This window comes from Lutra lutra, chromosome 3 (genome assembly GCF_902655055.1).
Source record: "Lutra lutra chromosome 3, mLutLut1.2, whole genome shotgun sequence".
In the NCBI taxonomy this organism is placed as follows: Eukaryota; Metazoa; Chordata; class Mammalia; order Carnivora; family Mustelidae; genus Lutra; species Lutra lutra.
This window is the reverse complement of record NC_062280.1, coordinates 96,660,998-96,685,690: the sequence shown is the minus strand read 5'-3', so window position 1 is coordinate 96,685,690 and position 24,693 is coordinate 96,660,998. Positions and strand designations below refer to the sequence as shown.

The 24,693-nt window shown below is 36.9% G+C and overlaps 1 protein-coding gene across 3 annotated transcripts in view; it reads right to left on the bottom strand.

Annotated features, from left to right (window-relative positions):
• Positions 1–24,693, bottom strand: part of ZRANB3 (zinc finger RANBP2-type containing 3) — a 329,435-nt gene that overhangs the window by 187,145 nt on the left and 117,597 nt on the right. For all 3 annotated transcript variants that reach the window (XM_047722507.1, XM_047722509.1, XM_047722508.1), the window contains exon 3: positions 17,343–17,361. In XM_047722507.1, coding sequence (XP_047578463.1) covers positions 17,343–17,361 — 19 coding nt within the window. The remainder of the gene's footprint in view (positions 1–17,342; positions 17,362–24,693) is intronic.

The window sequence follows — 24,693 nt, the reverse complement described above, 5'->3', positions numbered from 1 at the left end:
CCCTGAAGATACAAATGTAGTGATGCGAAGGGGCATGTGCACCTGAATGTTTATAGCAGCAATGCCCACAATAGCCAAACTATGGAAAGAACCTAGACGTCCATCAACAGATGAATGGATCAAGAAGATGTGGTATATATACACAATGGAATACTATGCAGCCATCAAAGGAAATGAAATCTTGCCATTTGCAACAACATGGATGGAACTAGAGCGTATTACACTAAGCGAAATAAGTCAAACAAAGAAAGATAATTACCATATGATATCCCTGATATGAGGAATTTGAGAGGCAAAGTAGGGAGCTTGGGGGCAGGAAAGGAAAAAATAAAACAAGATGGGATTGGAGGGAGACAAACCATCAGAGACTCTTAATCTCACAAAACAAACTGAGGGTTGCTGCGGAGTCGGGGCATAGGGATAGTGTGATTGGGTGATGGACATTGGGGAGGGTATGTGCTATGGCGAGTGTTGCAAAATGTGTAAGCCTGACAATTCACAGACCTGTAATTCTGGGGCAAATAATACATTATATGTTAATTAAAAAGGATTTTTTTAATTTAAAAAATATATAAAAATAAATAAGAATTTTTCAATATAAAAAAAGATAAAGAAAGAGTTCATTAAATTCATTGTTAATACAATGTAGTAACTAATAAGTTAGAGAAAATAACAAAATATCAAAATGTTGGAATAAAAAAGTAGTACGTTTTAGTAATAAATGTCAGAATAAAAACAGTGAGGTAACCAATACAATCAATGAATTAATGATATATTTTGAAATAAACTAAAATATGGATTTTACATAAAAATATATTAAAAGGTGACAAGAATATATGCTAATCGTATTTATTGATTTATGCTTTCTAATATTATTTATAGTATAAATAATACTATTTATCATTAATAGCCTCAGTACTAATATTAATAACAAGAAGAGTCATTTCATTTTATGTTGTATTAAAAAGGAAACCACAAACCCCAAATGGCTTCATTAGGTTATGGCCCCAAGTCAATAAACCATGATTTACTACAAAACCTAAGATTTACTACCAAATAGCATCAATACCCATTAAATGTCACCTTTAACCAGTCAACATGGGAATTTCCTGGTCAGCACTAACAAATTTATGCACAGACCCCTCCTATTTCCCTTAGGAGAGTGACTTTTTCCTAAAAAAATGAATTCTTGACTAATAATTTCCTTCTCTCCACTCCTTTTCTACCTTTAAACACCTTTCTTTTTCTATAGCCCTTTGGAGCTCTCTTCTACTTGCTAGATGGGATGCTACCTGATTCAACAATCAATTAACAAAGCCAATTAGATCTTTAAAATTTACTCAGTTGAATTTTTGTCATTTAACACACTTGGTAGCAGCAGTGGGATCTGAAGTGAATTATGGAACATTTCAAGACAATGAGAAACACAGGCATTGTACTCTGCAAAGCCTCTGAGTACACTGCCTACACTATCTTTGTTGCCATTTTCAGGGGCTGTGGGTAAATTCTCTTGGATCTGAGCTCTGCTTTTTTTTGCATTCAAGCACCTGATCGAATTGGATTCCCTTGGAGGATAGGTTTGCTTGAGCTGGCAAAAGGTTTGCCTAGAGCCCAAATGAACTGGCATAATTGCCCAGATCCAAGCCCTACCTTTTCAGACAATAGTTTCCCAGGCAGAAAACCCTTGGAAGTGCCAAATGAATTTTTCCCCTCCCCCCAAATGAATTTTTGTGGTGTGCATAGGGTTCTTGTGCTAGGATGTAGTAATTTCTCTTGGTTACTACCAATACATTAAGGTGTGCAAGCTCATTTGTCTTGCTTTGTGTGTATAAAGGCTATTGCTAACAGGGATCTCAAAGACCTACAAACTGCAAAAACTGATGAGTCTGGGCTGAGCATTTAAAGGCTGTTAGAGTGCATGACACCTCCAGAAGACTCCCATATTAAAATAAGTTGGTCACAGAATAGGTTAAATTAACACTAGTCTACCCACCAACCAAAAGAAAAGTTCTGTGCAACAAGGTACATTATAAAATATGCACAATCCCCAACCCAGCAGCACATTCTTTTTTTTTTTTAAGATTTTATTTATTTACTTGACAGACAGAGATCACAAGTAGGCAGAGAGGCAGGCAGAGAGAGAGTAGAGGACGCAGGCTCCCTGCTGAGGAGAGAGCCAGACGCGGGGCTCAATCCCAGAACCCTGGGATAGTGACCCGAGCCGAAGGCAGAGGCTTTAACCCACTGAGCCACCCAGGTGCCCCCAGCACATTCTTTTTAGGTCTTAGTTCGATACCAAAATATCCAAAGCCTTAGTGAATGGGATCCTTAAATTCCAAAGAGTCAAGCACACCACCTTGCAGCACATCTACTTATTTATGTCTAAGAACTATAGCCTCAGAAGTTACAGATATCTAGGAGAAACAGTAAAATTTTACTAAGCTGGTCTTCTGCCCTAAGGAAATTGGATTGGTAATTGTCAGGTTGGGAGAGCCCAAAATAAGGCCAGACAGATATGTGGGTTAACTCCATTTGCAGCCAGGGTCCTACCAAATGATGCCAACCCCCAGGAGAATTACAACTTAGAAATACTATGACCATAATGGGGAGCATCCCAGTTGGATAAGATCATTTAAGCATTTATGAGTAACCCAATCCAGAAATGGGCAGAAGACATGAACAGACATTTCTGCAAAGAAAACATCCAAATGGCCAACAGACACATGAAAAATACTCCACATCACTCTGCATCAGGAAGTACAAATCAAAACCACAGTGAGATATCACCTCACACCAGTCAGAATGGCTAAAATTAACAAGTCAGGAAACAACAGATGTTGGCAAGGGTGCGGAGAAAGCAGAACCCTCCTACACTGTTGGTGGGAATGCAAGCTGGTGGAACCACTGTGGAAAACAGCATGGAGGTTCCTCAAAATGTTGAAAATAGAGTTACCCTACAACCCAGCAATCAAACTACTGGGTATTTACCCTGAAGATACAAATGTAGTGATGCGAAGGGGCATGTGCACCTGAATGTTTATAGCAGCAATGCCCACAATAGCCAAACTATGGAAAGAACCTAGACGTCCATCAACAGATGAATGGATCAAGAAGATGTGGTATATATACACAATGGAATACTATGCAGCCATCAAAGGAAATGAAATCTTGCCATTTGCAACAACATGGATGGAACTAGAGGGTATTATGCTGAGCGATGTAAGTCAGTCAGAGAAATCCAATTATCATATGATCTCTCTGATATGAAGAATTGATATGAAGATCTGATATGAAGAAATTCTTCTTATCAGAGAGATCATATGATAATCTCTCTGAAAGGGAGGGGGTTTGGGGGTAGGGAAGGAAAAAGTGAAGCAAGATGGGATCGGGAGGGAAACAAATCATCAGAGACTCTTAATTTCAGGAAACAAACTGAGGGTTGCTGAGGGTGGTGGGGGAGGGATAGGGTGGCTGGGTTATGGACATTGGGGAGGGTATGTGCTATGGTGAGTGCTATGAACTGTTTAAGACTGTTGATTCAGAGACCTATACCTCTGAAGCAAATAATACATTATATGTTAATAAAAAAAATAAAAATATTTTAAAAATCAAGTGAAAAAGAAAAAAAAAGAAGTAGTACTAAGAGGCACCTGGGTGGCTCAATCTGTTAAGCCTCTGCCTTCAGTTCATGTCATGATCCTGGAGTCCTGGGATGAGCCTCACGTCGGGCTCCTTGCTCAGCGGGGAGTCTGTTTCTCCCTCTGCCCCTCCCTGGGCTTGTGTTTCCCCTCTCTCTCTCCCTCTCTCGCTTACTTGCTTTCAAACAAATAAAATCTTTAAAAAAAAAAGTAGTAGTAAATTTACTTTACATTGTATTTTTAAAACTGTTGGGATATGGTGAAGAAGTCCATTCTGCTTCTGCAAATGGACTTTTTACGCCTCATTATCAGGCTTTAGCCATCCTGATGTCTTTGTAACATGGCAGTAATCTACTCCCGAATTAGAGAAATTAAAGTGGGTGAACAATGGCTGTAAATTAAATAAACAGGGCTATAGGAAAACCAACACAGCCAAATGGCTCCTTGGCAAGCCCCACTTACTGGTTTTTACGTTCCTTCACCCACTATAGTGCATTTAAGGTGACTCAAATTATAAAGAGACACTGGTAGGGAATCTTCTGTAATAATGCAACAAAAGTCTACCAACAATATCTGATTTGTCAGATCAGATAACTGGAAAAACTATTTTTGTTTCTAGAGGCCTCAGACTCCTCCTCTGGACTCTCTGAACACATGTAGTGTGACTTCATTCATCCGCCACTTAGTATGGGTTATCAATTATGTTCTTATTATTGTATACACATTTTCTAGATGGGTTGAAGCCTTTTCCTGTGGCTAGGCTGATGCCCTCACATTGGCAAAGAAACTATATGAAAATGTGTTTCCCACTTGGGGGTATAACTTTGTAAACTCTCCAGTGACTGAGGCACCTATTTCACTGGGCAAAACATATGAGCCTTAATGAAAACCTTACACACTTCTTGGAATCTATGAGTATATAACTGTCTGCTTATCCCTTGTCTAATGCTAGTAAGACAACCTACTATTAAGTCTTATACTTAAGCTTGTCAATAACATTTTAAAAAAAACCTTTCTGGGTCCCAATTGAAAGGAATGTGTTGGCTACAGTCTAGAGATCAGTGACTGGGTATTCTAGAAACAACCTCAGAGGAAGACAGCACACAAGTCCTATTGGAAGGGAACTTACCAAGTACTTCTGACCACTAACAATGTTGTAAAACGAAAGGTACTGATCCTTGGATACACATCACACATCTACCTGATACCTGGTCCTTTATAGATGCTGGACACCTCCAAAACAAATTGATGAGGAAGAGAAGCAGCTGACATCAAGGAAGACTGCTTTTGCCCAGGAGGACAGATAAATTAAGGCTTTCATACTTTAACTAAACATGGTACCCTTTCTCCTTTTCCTTTCCTTCATTTTGACTCTGGCCTAGAAAGATAACAACCTTAACTACATCTCCCAGGCCACTGCTGGGGGGGCAACAATTAGAATTTAGAGCACACTTTTATTTCAGGCTAGGAAAAAAGCAAACTGAAATCTTACTGGTTAACTCCCCTGGATTTTCATGATGAGTCGGAAAGGACCTACCAGTGAATCGAGGATTCACTCCTTTTGGCAGGTCCCCACTTCCCTGGTTAAGGATAAATGTAAAGGAGGTTTTGATCAGGAACTTGTCCTTAATTCTTGAAATAACTGCAGAAACTGATGATAAAGCAATAGGTGCCAACAAAGATTCTTAGACCCTTCGGCTAAAAGAGTTCTGGGTAATACTATAGCTCTTGATTATATTTTACCTGAGCGAGGAGATGTGTGCTGTGGCCAACACCATGTGCTATACTTGGATTAACACTTCTGTGGAGGTTGAAACTCACTTACATAAAATCATCAAGCAAGTCATTTGGCTTAAAGAATGACTCCTTCAGGAGGGTCTTATTTTACTTGTTTGATTTTGATTGGTTTGGGTCTTGGGAACCAGGGCTTCAAAGTACACTCAGAACAGCAGGAATTAACCTGTTTATAGTAATCATAATAATGTCCCTGGTGTGTCATATTCTCTCAAAAGTTTTAAACACATGTTTGTAGCCATGAACCACCAAACAATTGATCTCCCTAAGACTGAAATGGCAAAAGAACTATGAGAACGACCAACTTACAAATTGTAAGTTCACATGAACTGTGAACACCACACAAAGGAACAGCAACTGTGAGAACCTCAGAGTAGGAGCTGAGAGTGGAACTAATGCCTTAAATTCTGGTCACATCTCAGCTAAGCTCAAGGTATGATCAAAGGGGCTAAGTGTTCAAAAGAAAACCACAGGCCCCAAAATGGCAACACTTAGCATAAGGTCCCAAGTCAATAAACCAAGACTTAATACCTAACCTAACTGCAGTTTCAAACCCCTTTAAAGGTCACTTTTAACCAGTCAACATGGGAGTTTCCTGATCAGCACTAGGAAATTTATTGGTAGACCCCTTCTGATCCTCTTAGGAGGGAGACCTTGCCTAAAATAATGAATTCTTTATTAATAATTTCTTTCCATTCCTTTCCTGCCTTTTAACACTTTTTTCTGTAGCCCTTTAGAGCTCTCCTCTACTTCTAGATGATATGCTGTCTCATTCATCAATCAATTAATAAAGCCAATTAGATCTTTAAATTTTACTCAGTTGAATTTTTATTAACATTTGAAACTTAAGACATAGAAGAAAAAGGCCTTGGAGTAGCAAAAATAAAGAATTGCAAGCAGACACATAACAAAATAGCCTGAGATTTAAGTAAAGGGCCTAACTTTTTTCACTGATAACCTTGATTAAATAAAAAAAGGTTAAATTAACCTTAGTATACAATGTTTAAAGACACAGAAACATAGAAATCCTATGGGAAAAAAAATCTTCCTTTCAAAATTGTTAGATTTTAAAAACACTGGATGCTTGGCTGTCCTAAAAACTTTGACTCTCAAGAAACATTTCACTTCCAACAGGCTTAGATGCATAATATTTCACAACATGAAAATATCATCATCAAAAAAATATATTCTAGTTTACCATTCTAAATTAGCTTTAGAGGTTGAGAGGATAATGAGATTAGAACTTGGAAAAAATAACAAAGATTGAATCATTCTCCTGTAACTTTTTGGATCACTTATGAGTAAAATTAGGTAAAGGTTAAGAAAGACACATAGTTCATTATCAGTGTAATGTACAAGAACAGGACACTAAAAATCTATAAAAACACTTCTTAAACTTTTTAAAAGCAACATAAGCCATTTCAAATAAAACATCACAGAGAAACTCAACATTTGTAAAAGAACCTAGATGTCCATCAACAGATGAATGGATAAAGAAGATATGGTGTGTGTGTGTGTGTGTGTGTGTGTGTAAAATGGAATACTATGCAGCCATCAAAAATTGAAATCTTACCATTTGCAACGACATGGATGGAACTAGAGCATATTACGCTAAGTGAAATAAGTTAATCAGAGAAAGACAATTATCATATGATCTCTCTAATATGAGGCATTTGAGAGGCAGGGCAGGGGGTTGTGGGGGTAGGGAGGGAAAAAAACGAAACAAGATGGAACCAGGGAGGGAGACAAACCATAAGAGACTTTTAATCTCAGGAAACAAACAGGGTTGTTGGGGGGGTGGCGGGGGAGGGATAGGGTGGCTGGGTTATGGACATTGGGGAGAGTATGTGCTAAGATGTGTGCTGTGAATTATGTAAGACTGATGATTCACCGACCTGTCCCTCTGAAGCAAATAATACATTGTATGTTAATTTAATAAAAAGAGAAAGAGAAAAAAAAACAAACCTGGTGATGGGGCACCTGGGTGGCTCAGTGGGTTAAGCCTCTGCTTTCGGCTCAGGTCATGATCTCAGGGTCCTGGGATTGAACCCCGCATTGGGCTCTCTGCTCAGCAGGGAGCCTGCTTCCCCCTCTCTCTCTGCTTGCTGCTCTGCCTGCTTGTGGTCTCCTCTCTCTCTGTCAAATAAATAAATAAAATCTTAAAAAAAAAAAAAAAAACCCAAAACTGGTGAGGTAGGAATGTTTGTAACATCCACCTTATAATGTACTTGGAAGTGTTAATGTATAATAAAGGTGCCTTAAGGTTCAGTAATAGAAGCAGAGCCTTTCAAATGCATTTGTGGACTGTAAACATTAAATTCCAGAAAGATGTTTTGTATCTGATTGTATCTGGGTAGGGTTTAACTTCCCAGTGCAGACACCTCTGCTTTTCAGTTTGGATTTTTTCCAATATTATTGAGAGAACATTGTAATAACCCAGCTGTATGAAATAGCAGGAGCCCTCAACAAAATTACATCAGCTTCCAAAGAAATCAGGGTAAACGTCTTTAAAATTGAAAAATGCAATCAACTGCATTTGTATTTTGCTAGTATTCTAGGTAAAAAAAAAAAAAAAAATTCACACTAAAAGATAACTTAAAGGAAAGCAAAAAGAGTGTACCTAAATTTTTTAATAAAGTGTATTAGAAGATCCCCTAATTCCATCTTTTCTCCTTTACCCCTGTGCCTAGAATAAGTGAAGGTGGATAATAGGCTGTGGACCTGATTTAAAGTACTGGTGCCTGGCAGACAAGATATCCCTCTTGTCCAAATAAAGAGATGTTACTTGATGCGTTCCAATGGTTTCAAGTCAATGACAACAGAAACATTAATAAGAGAAAAGAAGTTCTCTCTCTCTCTCTCATTCATTCATTCATTCATTCATCCATTCATTCATAAAGCATGAACAGGAAATGTATTCCCCAGATACTATTAGATAGATATGGCTTGAGTCCTAGGAGTTCCCGGCTGTGGGAGAGAAGCAGGTGAGTACAGAATATAATTTAAACTATAGTAGAAATGCAAGCTCAGAGGAACTAAGAGGCAACAAGGATGGTGATACAGAGTAAGAGGTATCTGAAGACTGTTTTGAATGGTGATTTTGTTGATGGACTTGGGAAAGAATGGGATACAGAAGGAAAGGCATTCATCACAAAAAGAACAATGTAATATAGATATCACAGCATAAAAAAATAAAAGACCAAAAGGAAAATCAATGAGAAAACATTGGTAAGTTAGACTTAAAATTACAAACTTCGGCTCTATGAAAGACACCTTTAAGAATATAAAAAGACAAGCCACAAACTGGGAGAAAATACATGCAAAACATGTAACTGATAAAGGACTTGGAACTAAAAGAGACAAGGAACTCTTAAATCTTAATAACAAAAAAAGAAACAATCCAGCTTTAAAAAATGAGGAAAAGAACTGAACAGAGACCATACCAAAATATAGAGAGATGGCATATAAATATACAAATGCATGCTCAACATCATGTCATTAGAGAATTGTAAATTAACATAAAAAGGAGACACTACTGCACAGAGTAGAATGGCTAAAATTAAAAAAAAATTAATTTGATAATACCAACTATTAGTAATGTTTCTGAGCAAGAGCATTCATTTATTGGTAGTAGAAATACAAAATGGTACAGCCACTTTAGAAGACAGTTTGACAGCCTCTGACAAAAGTGAACGCAGTCTTATCATATATTATGGGTTTAATTGTGTCCCCCCAAAAAGATATACTTAAGTCTTAACATCCCAGTACTTCAGTATGTAACCTTATTTGGATATAGGGTCATTGCACATGCAGTTAGTTAAGATGATATGTCATATTGGAGCAGGGTGAGCCCTTAATCCAATCTGACTGGTATCCTTATAAAAGAAGAAGAGACATAAACAAACAGAACAGCCTGTGAAGATGGGGGTGGCAATTAAGTGATGCATCTATAAACCCTGAAACACCAAAGATGGCTGGCCATCACCTGAAGCTAGAAGAGAGGCATCACACGTATTCTACCTCAGAGCCCTTAGAAGGAACCAAACCTCTTGACACATTGAGTTCAGTTCTAGCCTCCAGAATTGTGAGAGGATTAAATTTCTGTTCCTTTAAGCCACAGAGCTTGTGAAACTTCCTTAAAGCAGTTCTAGGAGCCTAACCAAACTATACAAACCAGCAATTGCAGTTCTAGATAATTACCCAACTGATTTAAAAACCTACCCAAACAAAAACTTACATGTGGACAGTAACAGTAGCCTTAATAATTGTCAAAGACTGGAAGCAACTATGCTATCACTTTATCTTAGTGACTGGAAAAACAAACTGTGCACATCCACAAAATGGATTATTCAGTCATAAAAAGGAAAAGTTTCCAAGCCACAAAAGGACACAGATGAATCTTAAAAGCATACGGCTAGGGACGCCTGGGTGGCTCAGTTGGTTGGACGACTGCCTTCGGCTCAGGTCATGATCCCAGACTCCCGGGATCGAGTCCCACATCAGGCTCCCAGCTCCACGGGGAGTCTGCTTCTCCCTCTGACATTCTCCTTGCTCATGCTCTCTCTCACTGTCTCTCTCTCAAATAAATAAATAAAATCTTAAAAAAAAAAAAAAAAAGCATACGGCTAACTGAAGAAACCCAGTCTGAAAAATCAGTGAACTGTCTCCTTCCAATTACATGACATTCTAAAAAAGGCAAAATAATAGCCATTAAACACATGAGTGGTTATCTAGGGGTATTGGCTTGGGAAGAATTAAATAAATGAAGCAAAGGGAATTGTTTAAGGCAGTAAAATTATTCTGTATGATACTGTAATGGTGAATACGAGACATCAAACATTTGTGAAGAGCCATAGAACTTTACATTACAGAGAGTACACTTTAATGTCCACAAATAAGTTTTTAAAAAGTTAGTCAGGGGATCCCATGATGGAATGCAGAATGTGATAAAAGAATTTAAATATATCATTAAATATGAAACACTCTCACTGAAGGAAGTAGAGGAATAAGATGCTGAGCTAAGTAATTTTAGAAGTGAGTGGAATCTGTAAGAATAATGGCAAAAGGAACTGTATGTAAGCACTATATTCTAGTTGACAATTTCCTTTTCCCTGGGTGTACAGGTTAACACTACTGAAATCACTATACATGTATACTGGAATTGAACAATTAAGTAAATGGATGACAGATGGTGGAAGCCAGGATTCTTACTGTCAGAATGGAAGGTTATAGATAAGCAAGGGGAAGAGGCTACAATTAACTATATGGTAATAATTAGAGTTGGAGACATAAGTATGAACAGATGGTTACATATAAAAATATTTGTAAGTATGTGTATGTATGTGTGTATACGGACACACACATTTTTCTTGCTCTATCAGCTGAAAGGATCTAGAAGAAATGACACCCCTGAAGATATGAATACACACCTAATTTGTAGATTCCTTCTAATACCATTCTCCAATAAAGAGAAGCCAGGATTTCTTAGAGAAATGGCTGATTCTAGGACCGGGGCAAGAAATATGTAAGACGAACCTGGATCATCCTATAGTACTAAGAAGTAAGAAGTGCTCAAAATATAAATGAAAACCCTTCAAAAAAAACCAATGCAGACAAACATAACAGTCTACAACGAAGGGGGGTTTGTCAAAAGGACACCTGAGTGAATTGAAAGAGCTCCCCCTGGCCAAAGCTAGAACAATTTGAGCAGCAGCAACAACAACAACAAAAACTAGCAGTGGATAATAATCCAAAGCATAAAAATAAATATCCAGGAGTCCATACGATATAAACAAATGATAAAGTGAATGCATGAATGAATGAATTCCAAATAATTTATGGATTTACTCTGCTTTTGAGGAAATGGAGTATAATTTCCTGTTACTTTCTTTAAAAAAAAATACAGTATGGAAAGGAAGGAAAAAATAATAACTTTATAGTGGAGAAATCTGACAAACACTGTATCAAGACATGTGAATCACACCTATGGTAATAAGTCACATTGATGGTAAGTCTTGATCTGGCATAATGACAAAAGCACTTTACCCCTATGAACTTCCTCCCCAAAATGCATTATCCTAGTGTGAGCATAAGAAAAACAGCAGACAAATACCAATTAAGGGTCATTCCATAAAATACTAAACCTTTAATTCTAAAACTATAAAGGTCTTCAAAAACAAGGAAAGTCTGAGAAACTCTCACAACCCCCAGATGCCTCCATAGACATGACTACTAAATGCAATGGGTATCTGGATGGGATCTGGAACAGAAAAGAACATTAGCAAAAAACTGAGCAAACCTAAATAGAGTATGATCTTTACTTAATCATAACATATGAATATTGGTTCATTAATTAAGACACATATGCCATATTAATCTATGACAATAATAGGGGACTGGGTACACAAGAACTCTGTACTATATAAGAATGCTACAAACTTAAAACCTAAATAATTCTAAAAATCTAAAATAAATATTATTTTTTAAAGAGGATATTAAAAAAAATAAGGCTAGCCTTAGAAATAAGGAAAGGAAGGAAACAGGCAAATGATACTGATTTAAAGGAATACAGATACTCTCACCAGCACAAAATTTTTATGCCATTACCCTTATTCTAACAGTCAGCTTCATTCATTTGAGTACCGTGTCCTACAGATTCTTCTGTCCTAACGACTCTTGCCGCTAAATATAGAAAGTCTGGCACCTGGAGACTTCATATAGAATAGTAATTGATAAAGAGACTTAGGAGCTGGATTACTTCAGGTCAAATATTTCTGTTCCTAGCACATACTAGCTGTACATTCTTGGACAATTTGCTTAACCTCTTTGTACCTCAGCTTTCTCACTTATAAAATGAGAGTAATAATAATAATAATAATAATACCATCTCATAGGAATTGTGAGGATGAAGTAAATTAATACATGAAAAGTATTACAACAGAACCCAGCACACAGGTTTACATATTAACTATTTAACTAGCTCAACCACTCAACAAAATGGATCTATAGACACAGGAGGGTTATAAATCCAAAACTGTGAAGAGCTCAAGGAGCGAGTGTAATTCAGCTTGGGCCTGGTAAAGGAAATCTAAGATCTGTAGATACCAATGGAATAAAAATTGCTATCTCAGCTCTCTTTGTCAAATGTGGGTAGGCTTATAAAAAAGAAAAGCTAAAATTCTTCATGTCTATTTTAATTTCTTAGTCCTCAAATCTATAAAGTTAATATTGACAGAGTCTATATCTCAGTACCAATTTTAAGATCTTCTGAGCAAAAATAACCTTCAAAAGGAGTCCTTCACTCTTTCCACACACCTACACATTTCTGCCTGCAGAGAAACTGACAACAGTTTTCAAACTTGACTTTTGCCTGTAGAAATACTTCTACCAACATGGAACAAGTCCCACAGCCTCTCCCCTCCAAAGTCCTCTTCCAGAGAAGCACCTTGACCAAAAGAAAAGCATTGATAATGATAACTATAGGGCCTTTGTTCCAAATATTTATCTATTAATGTGTCCCAAAATAGCCACAAAGGGAAACCAAGTAGGTCAGCTTAACAAATGGTTTCCTTTTCTTTTGAAAAAGGAAGGAAGCAATGCTTTATTTGGTATACCTCCCACCCCCCACCCCACCACAAATGTTTTCTCAAGTAACAGGAAGGAGGAAACCTTAAAAAAAGTATGTGTGTGTGTGTTTGTGTGTGTGTGTGTGTTAGGGATGGGGGACTAAAATAGAGTACTAACAAAAAAATGTTACATAAGATAAAAGTAGGAATTTTCTGGCTTTGATAATAGATACTGTAGACAAGTGAAGACAGAATCCACGTACTGAAACTTTTGTCCATCATGACACAACATTAGGCTATTATGTAAATCCAGGATATTAATCCCATCTTCTTAAGTAAAAACGAACATTGTAAAATTTTCTAAATACTATACTTCTATAGAAAACAATAGTTTTTTAAAAAGATTTTATTTATTTTTTTGACATAGAGAGAGAGAAAGAGAGAGACAGCACCAGCAGGAGGAGGGGCAGAGGGAGAAGCAGGCTCCCCACTAAGCAGGGATTCCAATGTGGACCTGAGCTGAAGGCAAACACTTAACCAAATGAGCCACACAGATGCCCTGAGAACAATAGTTTTTAAATACTTGACAAATAAGTTAGGAAATGTGTAGTTTTAATATTTTCCTTCATGGATATCTTATTAAAATACCTGGTTTGTGTTAATGTGAAACTATTTTTCACATTTACAATTACTTTCTAAAGTAGGCTCCATGCCCAGTGTAGAGCCCAATGGAGAGTTTGAACTCACAACCTGGATAGCAAGACCCAAGCCAAAATAAAGAGTTGGACCCTTAACTGACTGAGCCACCAGGTGCCCCTGCATTTACAACTTTTTTTTCTTTAAGATTTTTAAATTTATTTATTTGACAGACAGAGATCACAAGTAGGCAGAGAGGCAGACAGGGGGTGGGGGGGGAGGAAGCAGGCTCTCCGCAGAGCAGAGAGCCCGATGTGGGGCTCAATCCCAGGACTCTGGGATCATGACCTGAGTCGAAGGCAGAGGCTTTAACCCACTGAGCCACCCAGGCGCCCCTGCATTTACAACTTTTTAATGAATAAACACTTGTAATAATTTTCAAGTGAAGAACACGGACAAAGTGGTTTACAAGTAATTATTAAAAAACAAGGTAACAGTGCAACAGCCTGACTATAGACTGTGGTCTGAATCCAGTATTTATGGAACACAAATTCATAAGAGTTTCTGTATTCATTACACAGTTCTTGAAACAACATTTAATTCATTAAACCAAGATGGGGGAGAAGGGTGAATAGGAAGTATTTCAAAACAGTTTGTAAAGTTAATTTTATTAAATGTTGCAGCTTTGTTGTTCTCTGAAATTTAATTTTACAACTGAAACACACAATATCACATAATTAAAATTAAACAGAATTTAAGTCATCATTCCAATTTAAAGTTAATAATTACCTTAAATACTATAGATAGATTATATAAGTTCACAAGGAACGAATACATCAGAAGAAAGATAATAGTGGAAAATACTGGAAGGGGGAGTAATGCCACTTGAAGGAAATCATTTGTTTCTAAAGCTAGGGAAGAAAAATCACAGTAGACAGCTAAATTACACAATATTCCAAGTGGGTATTCAAGCATTTTAAAAAAGGAGGTTTGATAACAGAGATGTAAAATTGCCCTTCTAAGGCTTTCAGCTCTTTGATAAGTCAAATATTCACCATATTAAAACACACTTTTTAATTTAAAAATCAGAAAAAGGTGGTTGACCTCTAAATTATAAACTACATTTCCTTCTCTGACTTGACTACCACTTTGTGATAAGAACAAGAAAAGGAGAACAGTATTAAGAAACTGAATGAAGGTCAAAACCAGAGTTCACATAATTTACATATATACAAGTTCTTTCTACCTCAACACTTTTAATTTACTAACTTTCATCCACATTAGTTTAGTAAAATTCCATAAAAATGGCTTTTCAAGTCTACTGCTAATAGAGGATATTAGAGGTTGTAAGCTATGATCTTGCATTTGTATATCACACCATTGAGGATTCTTTTTTCATAATTAACATCATTGATAGGATTTAACATAATAACCCTGTAAAGTCAAATAGGTACAAAAGACTGAGTCTTTAAAATGTGGGTGAAAAGAGAGAAGTAAATATGATGGACACAAAGTGGAGGGTTGTTTTTTTTTTTTTTCAAGTGCTGAGGAGATATTAAATAGTTCTTTTTAATCTATTAAATTAAGAAATAAGAATGCTGTTGTAAGAATGGTGCTGAATTCACTCAACATGTGACAAGTGCTGTGAAACTTTAAATAGTAAGAGATGAGGAAAAGCAGTTGGTATAATGAAAAACTTACTGTCTAAAGGTTCATCATGAGGTCCATACAATCTTTAGTCTAATGTTAACTGAGGAGAAGCAGGAGTTGGTTGAAGAAAAGTTAAGGAGGCTTAAGGGGTCAATCAAGTGTTTATTTCAATCCATGGACACTTCCATAGATTTAAGGCCCATTCAAATGTGTCTATGATGTCTCCATGACATCAAAGTGAAGAACAAGGTAGGAATGATGTAACACAGCTGTTAAGATTTTCCTTCTCAATCACTTGTAGAGAGATAATCAAGATGGCTGTTAGCTGACACAGTATCATCTCTATAGACATAAAATTGATTTGTTCAAAAACTGATATAGAGGCACCTGGGTGGCTCAGTTGAGTGCTGGACTCTGGTTTTGGCTCAGGTGCTGATCTCAGGGTTGTGGAATCAAGCCCCATGTTGGGCTCTGTGCTTAACACAGAGTTGGCTTCAGATTCTCTCTCCTTCTCTCTCTCTCCCTCCCCCACTGCTCCTCCCCTTGCTCACTTATGCGCACTCTGTCTCTAGAATAAACAAATAAATAAAACCTTTAAATGGACTACCATAAAAAAACTGATATAAATACACACATGCATCATATAAGTATCACAGATATATTTTATACATATTATACAAAATGGTTATGCCTAGTTTTGAGGTTTTGAAGGTTGAAGGGTAAGTTTATATTCCTATTTGTGAAAAACGATCAGGGACAAAAAACGTGAACCTCTTTCAGTCATTTTGGACTAACAAGTTTATTAATTTATGAAGAGGCTTTTGGAATTCATCCTGTTCCAAAGTAGAAATTGCTGTTATTTCCCAAATGTCTATGTCCTGTCCCTTCAATTACATTGTTGAAGTCCTTCATAGGCAATGACTATGTTTCTAACTCCTAACATCAAATCTAAACAAATGCCTGTAGAATAAAGATTTCAAACTTAAAACTTCAGTAATTATAAATCAGCATAAACCAAGTAACCCTGTATTAACCTTTTTGCACACCATTCTTGTTCGTGTTACACTGTAATTCATTTTTTCCCTAAAGAAGAGACTGTGGAGATAAGCCACTGGTGAGTCTTTATGTAACTAAAGCTAAGACAGTCAATCAAGAGAATCTCTTTGGTTCCACTTTATTTTTAAAAAAATTCAGTATATGGGGTGCCTGGGTGGCTCAGTCATTAAGTGGCTGCCTTGGGCTCAGGTCATGATCCCAGGTTCCTGGGATCAAGCCCTGCATCAGGTTCCCTGCTCCGTGGGAAGCCTGCTTCTCCCTCTAGCACCTCCCTGCTTGTGTTCCCTCTCTTGCTGTGTCTCTGTCAAATAAATAAAATCTTTAAAAAAAAAATTCAGTATGCTTCATCATTTCTATTTTTTAAATGTTTGCTATTACTTTTAAAGGCATCATGAAAACAGCAACACATTTCTCAAACTGAATAAAAATTCGAACTTATTGATTCACATTACTGAGAATGTATGTAAAGAGTATCATGGTTTATATAACAAAGAATGGTTATATAACAAGAACATCCATTTCAGCAAGAAAACATTATTATATATAAGTACATGGTACTTAAATGCATCAAACTGTTTTGTTTAGTGATAATAAAATAGTACTTTAATATTATGTTTCACACTAATATGCAACAATTAACAATAACTTCTAGAGCAATTTTTAAAAAATTCAACTTTTAAGCAAGCAGTACTATGACCAAAGAAAGAGTTCAGTTTCATGAGGCTGAATTTTAAAGCACATTCATGCTTTTTCTGCCAACAACATAAAATTTTGTATCACTAATGTTAATAATAATAGGTTTCATGTACACACCTGCATGTGCATAATATGTGCATGCACAAATACAGACATGTTCATTCTCATTCTCTTTGTCCCCTCTCCTCCTCTCTCCGTATATAGACATACAGTCATACGGAAAGACAAAGAATACACAGTAAATAGCAGACACTAAAAATTGGTTGTGGAATTTTATAAAAGACATAAAAATCATGAAAACACTTACTTCATCAGCCACCATACATCTGGAAAAAAATAAAAATAAAACCAAGTTAATATTTTAATGATCAAAGTCAATCACTTTAAAAATTCTAAGTAGCTTGCCAGAAAACAGTTTACAAATGTTAAAGCACTAATCCAGAGAGAGGTGTCTACAAATGTGCTTGAGAACACGGGCCAGTGCTGATTTTATAAGACTCTCCAGCTGCCAATGGCACATGGGTACGCAGGAAGGTTAGAGCTTCAGAAATGTTTCCCATGTCCACCCATGGAGATAGTTAGAATAACCATTCAAAAATGAGGGCAAAATGGCAAATGACTTACCAATGACTTCCCTCCTTACTAATGAATCTTAAAATTGGCCTTTAGAGATTAGAAGAATACTATGTTAAAGCACAAGAAAATAAATCTTAGCCACGTATTGCATGTTATATCTACAATTTTCTACACTGCATTATATATGCTAAGCCTACCTTCAAGATGAATTTTGGTTTCTACTATTTGGCTAAATTTTCTCTTCACTATTCTTTCTTATTCACCTATAGAAGTAAATTCTATCCACTGAAAATTGAGAAGATAGGGGTCATAAACTGAAAATCCACAGAGCAAAAAGAAAGAATAGCAGGTGTGGTCAGGATCATGAGCGGTCCCTTCCCTTTCCCTCTGCTCATATGTTTGGTTTCTTAAATTCCACATACAAGTGAAATCATAAGGTATTTGCCCTTCTCTGACTGACTTATTTCATTTAGCATAATATGCTCTAGTTCCATCCCTGTCATTGCAAATGGCAAGATTTCATTCTTTTTGATGGCTGAGCAATATATACACACACTTTCTTCATCCATTCATCTGTCAATAGACATCTGGGCTCTTTCCATACTTTGGCTATTGCGAGCATTGTTGCTATAAAGACTGTGGTGCGTGTGCCCCCATTGAATCACTATGTTTGTATCCCTTAGAAAAATACCTACTAGTGCAATTGCGGGGTCATAGAGTAGTTCTCCTTTTTAACTTTTGGAGGACCCTGCATGCTGTTTTTCAGAGTGGCTGCTCCAGTTTGCATTCCTACCAACAGTGTAAGGAGGTTCCTCATTCTCGGCATCCTTACCAACATCTGTTGTTTCCTGAGTTATTCATTTTAGCCATTCTGACCAGTGTGAAGCAGTATCTCATTGTGGTTTTGATTTCTATTTCCCCGATGCCAAATGATGTTGAGTATTTTTTTCATGTGCCTGTTGGCCATTTGTATGTCTTCTTTGGAGAAATGTCTATTCATGTGAGCAAGACACAAACTTATTAAAGATTTTATTTATTTATTTGACAGACAGATCACATGTAGGCAGAGAGGCAGGGTGGGTGGGGGAAGCAGGCTCCCTGCTGAGCAGAAAGCCCGATGTGGGGCTCAATCCCAGGACCCAGAGATCATGACCTGAGCCGAAGGCTTAATCCAGTGAGCCACCCAGGCGACCCCAAGACACAAATTTAATGAAGAAGGGAATTGTGAGAAAATCTGGAAGAAGAGTATTCTTAAACAAAGTGATCCATAAGAGTAAGGGCCTGAGATAAGGAAGGAACAAGTAATTAAGAAGCAACAAGGAAGCTAATGAGACTAACATGCACTAAGTCAGGAAAATGGTAGAAAATAAGGTTGGAAGGCAGCTGGGAGAGTCTTATGGCATGGAGAGCCTCATAAGCAACTGCACAGAGTTTGGATTTTCTTAGAATCCTTTGGAGGGAAGCAACATTTTACCTTTTAAAAAAAGATTACTCTGATTCATAGGGGATAAACTGTAGAGGGCAAGAGCAGAAGCAGGAAGAATATTGAGGAGGCACCTGAAGTAGACTAGAAGGGAAACAATGATGTACAAATGAGTGGTAGAGGTGGAGGTGTAAGAAGTGATCAATTTAGGTACATTTTGAAAGAAGAGCCAATAGGATTTGTGAATTAATTGGAATGTGGATGTAAAAATAAAAGAAGTCAAGAATGAGCCTGGTGGTGGGTATTAAGGAGGGCACGTATTGCATGGAGCATTGGGTGTGGTGCATAAACAATGAATTCTGGAACACTGAAAGGAAATAAAATAAAATTAAATGAAAAAAAAAAAAAAGAATGAATCTTAAGATACTGACTTACGCAATTAACCATAAAAAATGGTAGAGATGCCATTCACTGAGATAAGAAAGACTTGGGAGAAGTAGGTTTGGTGATGACAATCAAGCATTGAAAATACATACAACCTTTGTTGGATACAAATGGATACAAAGGTTGTATCCATTACATTACCAAGATGAACTGTTGAGTAGACAACAGCATATGTGTGTCAAAGGAATGGTAAGGACTGGAGATATAATAAAGTTGAAAGTTATCAGAAACTAAATGACACAGAAATGAGTGAGGGTCAAAAGTATCCTGAAACATGACAACTTGACTGTGGCTTTTTCCTTTCTATGCCAACTCCAAGTTCTTGAACTTTCTAATGTTAAGCAGCTGCTGAGACCTGCACACTATTATACATCTTAAGGCTCTAGTGAGGTAACATCAGAGCAAACTGGTGTACAGTTACATTGTCCCATGGGTGGTTAACTTACTGAAAAGTAGCATCACTATAATAACTTGGCTTACAGGTATCTGAAGACCCCCATGGTAAAATTACCTCTAATCTCTTGGAATATGCTGTATTTTCCTATTATAAAACAGATGAGTATTCCCTACTTTAGAATGAGAGTAGTTCAAGTAGATTAGAGAGCATTATACTTCCTTTAGGATTCTCTAGTGGGCTGTCCTTACACTTCAGGCTCTGTACCTATTATGAATTCCAGGATTCCTGCAGTTAAGGACAGTTCAACAACCAGACATGATTTTCAGTGAGCTATCATGAAAAAAAAACAACGGACCATGTAAGAGGCTCCAACATATGAAAGAATAGAGTAAGACTGAATAATCAGAACATGTACCTATTGAAAAAGGAAGTGCTAGAAAAGACTTGCACTAAAATTGTTAGAGCATTTACATAATTTCTAATACAACACACATACACACTGAAGCTTAAAACCATGATTTTCAAGCTATTAAAATAAGCACATGAATTTAAAAAAGATCATTATTGACACCTAATTAAGTAGATGGGAAGATGAAGTGTAAGGATTATCTCAAAATACAGAGCACAGACTTAAGTAAATGATAATAGTAACAGAAAAGAAAAATTACTTGGATAGACCCAAAAAATTACTATGTGAAAAATATGTATTCAAAAAGAGAAAAGACACCATGTGAAAAAGAGGGAACAATTAAGTAAGTAATAAAAGAAAAGTTCTCCAGGCTGAAAAAATATCTAATTGGAAAAGGTAACTAAGTTTCAGGTTGGAAGAGAAAAGACAAATATCTACTCATATCCTTATAAAATTATTGATCTAAAGAATAAGAAAAAAACCTTGTAAATGTTCAGACAGAAAGAACAACCATCCATAAATGGAAAAACCAAGATGGCATTCTTATCATCATCAACACTAGAAGCTAAAAAACCATGAAGGAGGATCTGGACTACCTGAAAAGAAAGCAGAACTCATGAATCTTTTATCTAGCCAAGATTCCCCTTATTTGTAAGCAACAGCAAAAAGATATTTGAGGCCAACCAATATCTCCAAGATTATAAAACACAAGTAAACCAGAGGAGGAAAAATGCTTACGAAAATAACCAAACAAAAAACACACCTTAACACAGATTCAAAACAGGAGAAGATAAAAAGGAAATCCTGTCAACAATGAAGGTTCATATCCATGAATATAATGGGTGCTGTGTATTCTACTTAAGGACTCTAGAAGCAAAAGGGACATACTCTGAAAATCTGTAAGTGAAAAATTAAAGAGAGGTAATTAAGGAGAGGGGGTACTAACACTATTCTAAAGCAGAACACCAAACATAATTTTTAAAGTCAGGAGACTAACTGAAATTACCTAAGAAATAAGAGTATAGGGAGAAGAGAAGAGAGCTATGGCTGACCCCTGCAGGACTCCAACAAATAGGGGTAAAAGTGGAGAAGGACCCAGCAAAAAGGACTGAGAAGGAGTGCCCACTAATATAAAAAGATATAAGAGGAATGTGATGCCCTAGAAGCCAAATAAAGACATTCTTTTGAGAAGGGGAGAATGAACAACTATAGTAAAGGCTTCTTAAAAAAAATCTAGTAAAATGAGGTCTGAGAATTGGCCCTTTGATTTGGGAAGAGATCATTCATAACTCTACAAAAGCGATGCTGATAAAATGGTAGGAGACAAAAGCCTCCTGTGAGTAGGTTCAAGAGAGAATGGGAAGATAGAAAAGGGAAACAGTAAACAGAGATTACTGGCACAAGGAATTATCCTGTAAAAGGAAGCAGAGAAACATGGTAGTAGTTGGCAGGAAAACTAGGGCCCAGAGAAGACTTTTTTTAAAAACACAGAATAGTATAAATAGCCCAGGTTAAGTATCTTATTGATCCCATGAGTGAAATATCTAGCAGGCAGATAGAAGTATGGATCAGGAACTAAGGAATCAAGTGAAGACAGTAACTAAAAATGAGAAAGGAGCTACGCATGAAGATGATCATAGAGAAAACGGAAATGAATGAGGTTCTCATGTGTAAATTGTAAAAAGATAGGAATTTTTCACGGCTAGTACCTTGGGAAACAACCTCATTTAGGAAAAAAAGGGAAGGAAGGAAAGTTGAAAGAGAACAGGGATTAGGGTTTAAGAAGCCATGGGGAAATACATTAACAGAGAAAATGGGTTAAGTGTCCAAATGCCACAAAGATGTTGCAAAGGATGAGGGCAAAAGGCCATCATAAAAGTTACCAGGAGCTTACTTGTAAGCATTATTGCAAAAGTGGTTAAGAAGACGGTGGGCAGCAAAAAATGGGAGTCAACAGATATAGAGTAATTAAAAAGAAATTTTGGTAGCAAAAAAAAAAAAAGGTTAAAAATAGAGCAATAACATAGTACATGTTGGAAACGTTAAGAGTGGGCAAGGGGTCAAAACTTCGAAAGCCTAACTGCGTTACCATAATTTAAAAAGGGAAAATATGGCCAATACAATTTCTCACTTCAGAGAAATTTTACACCGCATTTGATTGAAACTAAATTTTACTTTGTAATCAAAAGACTATAGCCATAACTGTACTTATCCACAGAAATAAAAATAGCTTTTTCTCTCATTGGGAAATGGCAAGCACAATGTGAGTTACAGGTACTTTAACCTATAGCTAAAAAGTAAACTTCCTTCTTTAAAGGAGTATCTATTATATTTGCCAAACCTGGTGTGATGTGCCAACAGCCATATAATTCTATCTGAATTTTACAAGCAGTTCAGTTTTCCAGTGTTACAAAAAATAAATAATATTCTTTGTTCCAAATCCATGTTAACTGCTTGAATTATAATTTATCCAGCTTGGCTACAGACATCAAAAAGCAACTTTTCGGGGCGCCTGGGTGGCTCAGTGGGTTAAAGCCTCTGCCTTCAGCTCAGGTCATGATCCCAGGGTCCTGGGATCGAGCCCCACATCGGGCTCTCTGCTCAGCGGGGAGCCTGCTTCCTCCTCTCTCTGCCTGCCTCTCTGCCTACTTGTGATCTCTGTAGGTCAAGTATAAATAAAATCTTTTTAAAAAAAAAAAAAGCAACTTTTCATTTCACTGAGTTGTTTCCAAAAGCTTGAGGCTCCTTACATTAATCATCCACTTACAGTATCAAGACATATATATTCCAGTGTTTGCAGCAGCCATATCTTTGGATGCACATGCTCGGTGTTTGCTATTTTTAGCTCAAATTTTCATACAGCTAGAAGAGAGAAAGCTAAACAGCATTATAGTTTTCTGAGAATCATTTTACCCACCAGCTAAATTTCTAATCTAAGACTCACAGAACTGAACAATTTGTGTTTAACCCAAAGCTTTTCTCCAATTCCTTTATATTAAAAAAACCCACCTTTTAAATAACTAACACCCATATTTCTTGAACATATCATGTCTGTAAAAAGCAAGCAGCAAAAGAGTATTTTGGTAACACTACAGCAAGAGAACAGCCAGAGAATATTTTGGCAACACTGACAATTCAGTGAGGTGAACACATGTAAGATGAACATATGTAAGATGTTTGGAATGCTAAGTGCAGAAACCAGGACTTGGTACCTGACCACAAGTTCTGCTTAGTCAATTACCATGCACGTTTTGCCCTCAGAAGTGGGCTATTTCCTCTGGGAAAATATTAACCTTCTAGATATTTATACACAGTTTGTCCTTGAGGAACAATCAACCATCTATATACTAAACTATATTATATACCATATTACGCTTTAGTATATATACCCGAGCAGTGCTAACTTAATGCAACTTTAACAAACCTCACGCACTCTCCCCAGAGACAGAACTACAGGGACCATGGTTTCAGAAGATCAAATCATAATACTTTCTGCAGCCGGGGCAAAGTCTCAAAATACTTTCCCCTCATAAATACAAAAGTTCAACATAATAAAATGGCCTTTATTTTGTTTAGCTTTAATATTATTTTTTGAACAAGGGATATATCCACATGTACACAATTCAAGAGGTACAAATATGGAAAGTCCTTCTCCAATCTCTATTTGTCAAGTGTGTCCCAGATATTAGCTGCTCTGAAAATGACAAAGTTACCAATTTCTTGTGTAGCCTTTTAGAAATATTTTGTTTAAGCATGGGTGTGTGTGTGTGTGTGTGTGTGTGTGTACACACACATATCAAATAACATTAGATTTAACCTTTCTTGATCTTGTGTAAAGTCCCAAAAGTGCACAATATAGCATGTAACAGGATGAAAAAGAAAGGAAAAAAACTGAGGTGGAAATATTTTTTTAGGGGTGCCTGGGTGGCTCAGATAGTTAAGTGTCTGCCTTCAGCTCAGGTCATGATCTCCAGGTTTGGGGATTGAGCCCCATGTCTGGCAACCAGCTCATCAGGGAGTCTGCTTCTCCCTTTCCCTCTGCCTCTCCCCCTAATTCTGCTGTCTCTCTCTCAAATGAATAAATAAAATCTCTAAAACTATATATATTTTTAAATTCTTGTTTCCATTGCTTTGGCAAATGACAAGTGTCTCTCTCTCTCTCTCTCTACACACACACACACACACACACACACACACACATACATATATATACATACATACATACACACACATATAGTCAGGAAACCTTCAAGTTCAGCTCTTCTCTAGCTTGGCCTCTTCATAGACCCCTGGGATAGAACCACTTTCTGGAAAAGCTCTCCTGGGCTTCCCAGATGCTCCCGATTCTCCTCCTAACTCTAATCTCTATCTCTTTACTCTATGCCTCCACCTCCACCCACCTTGTTTGG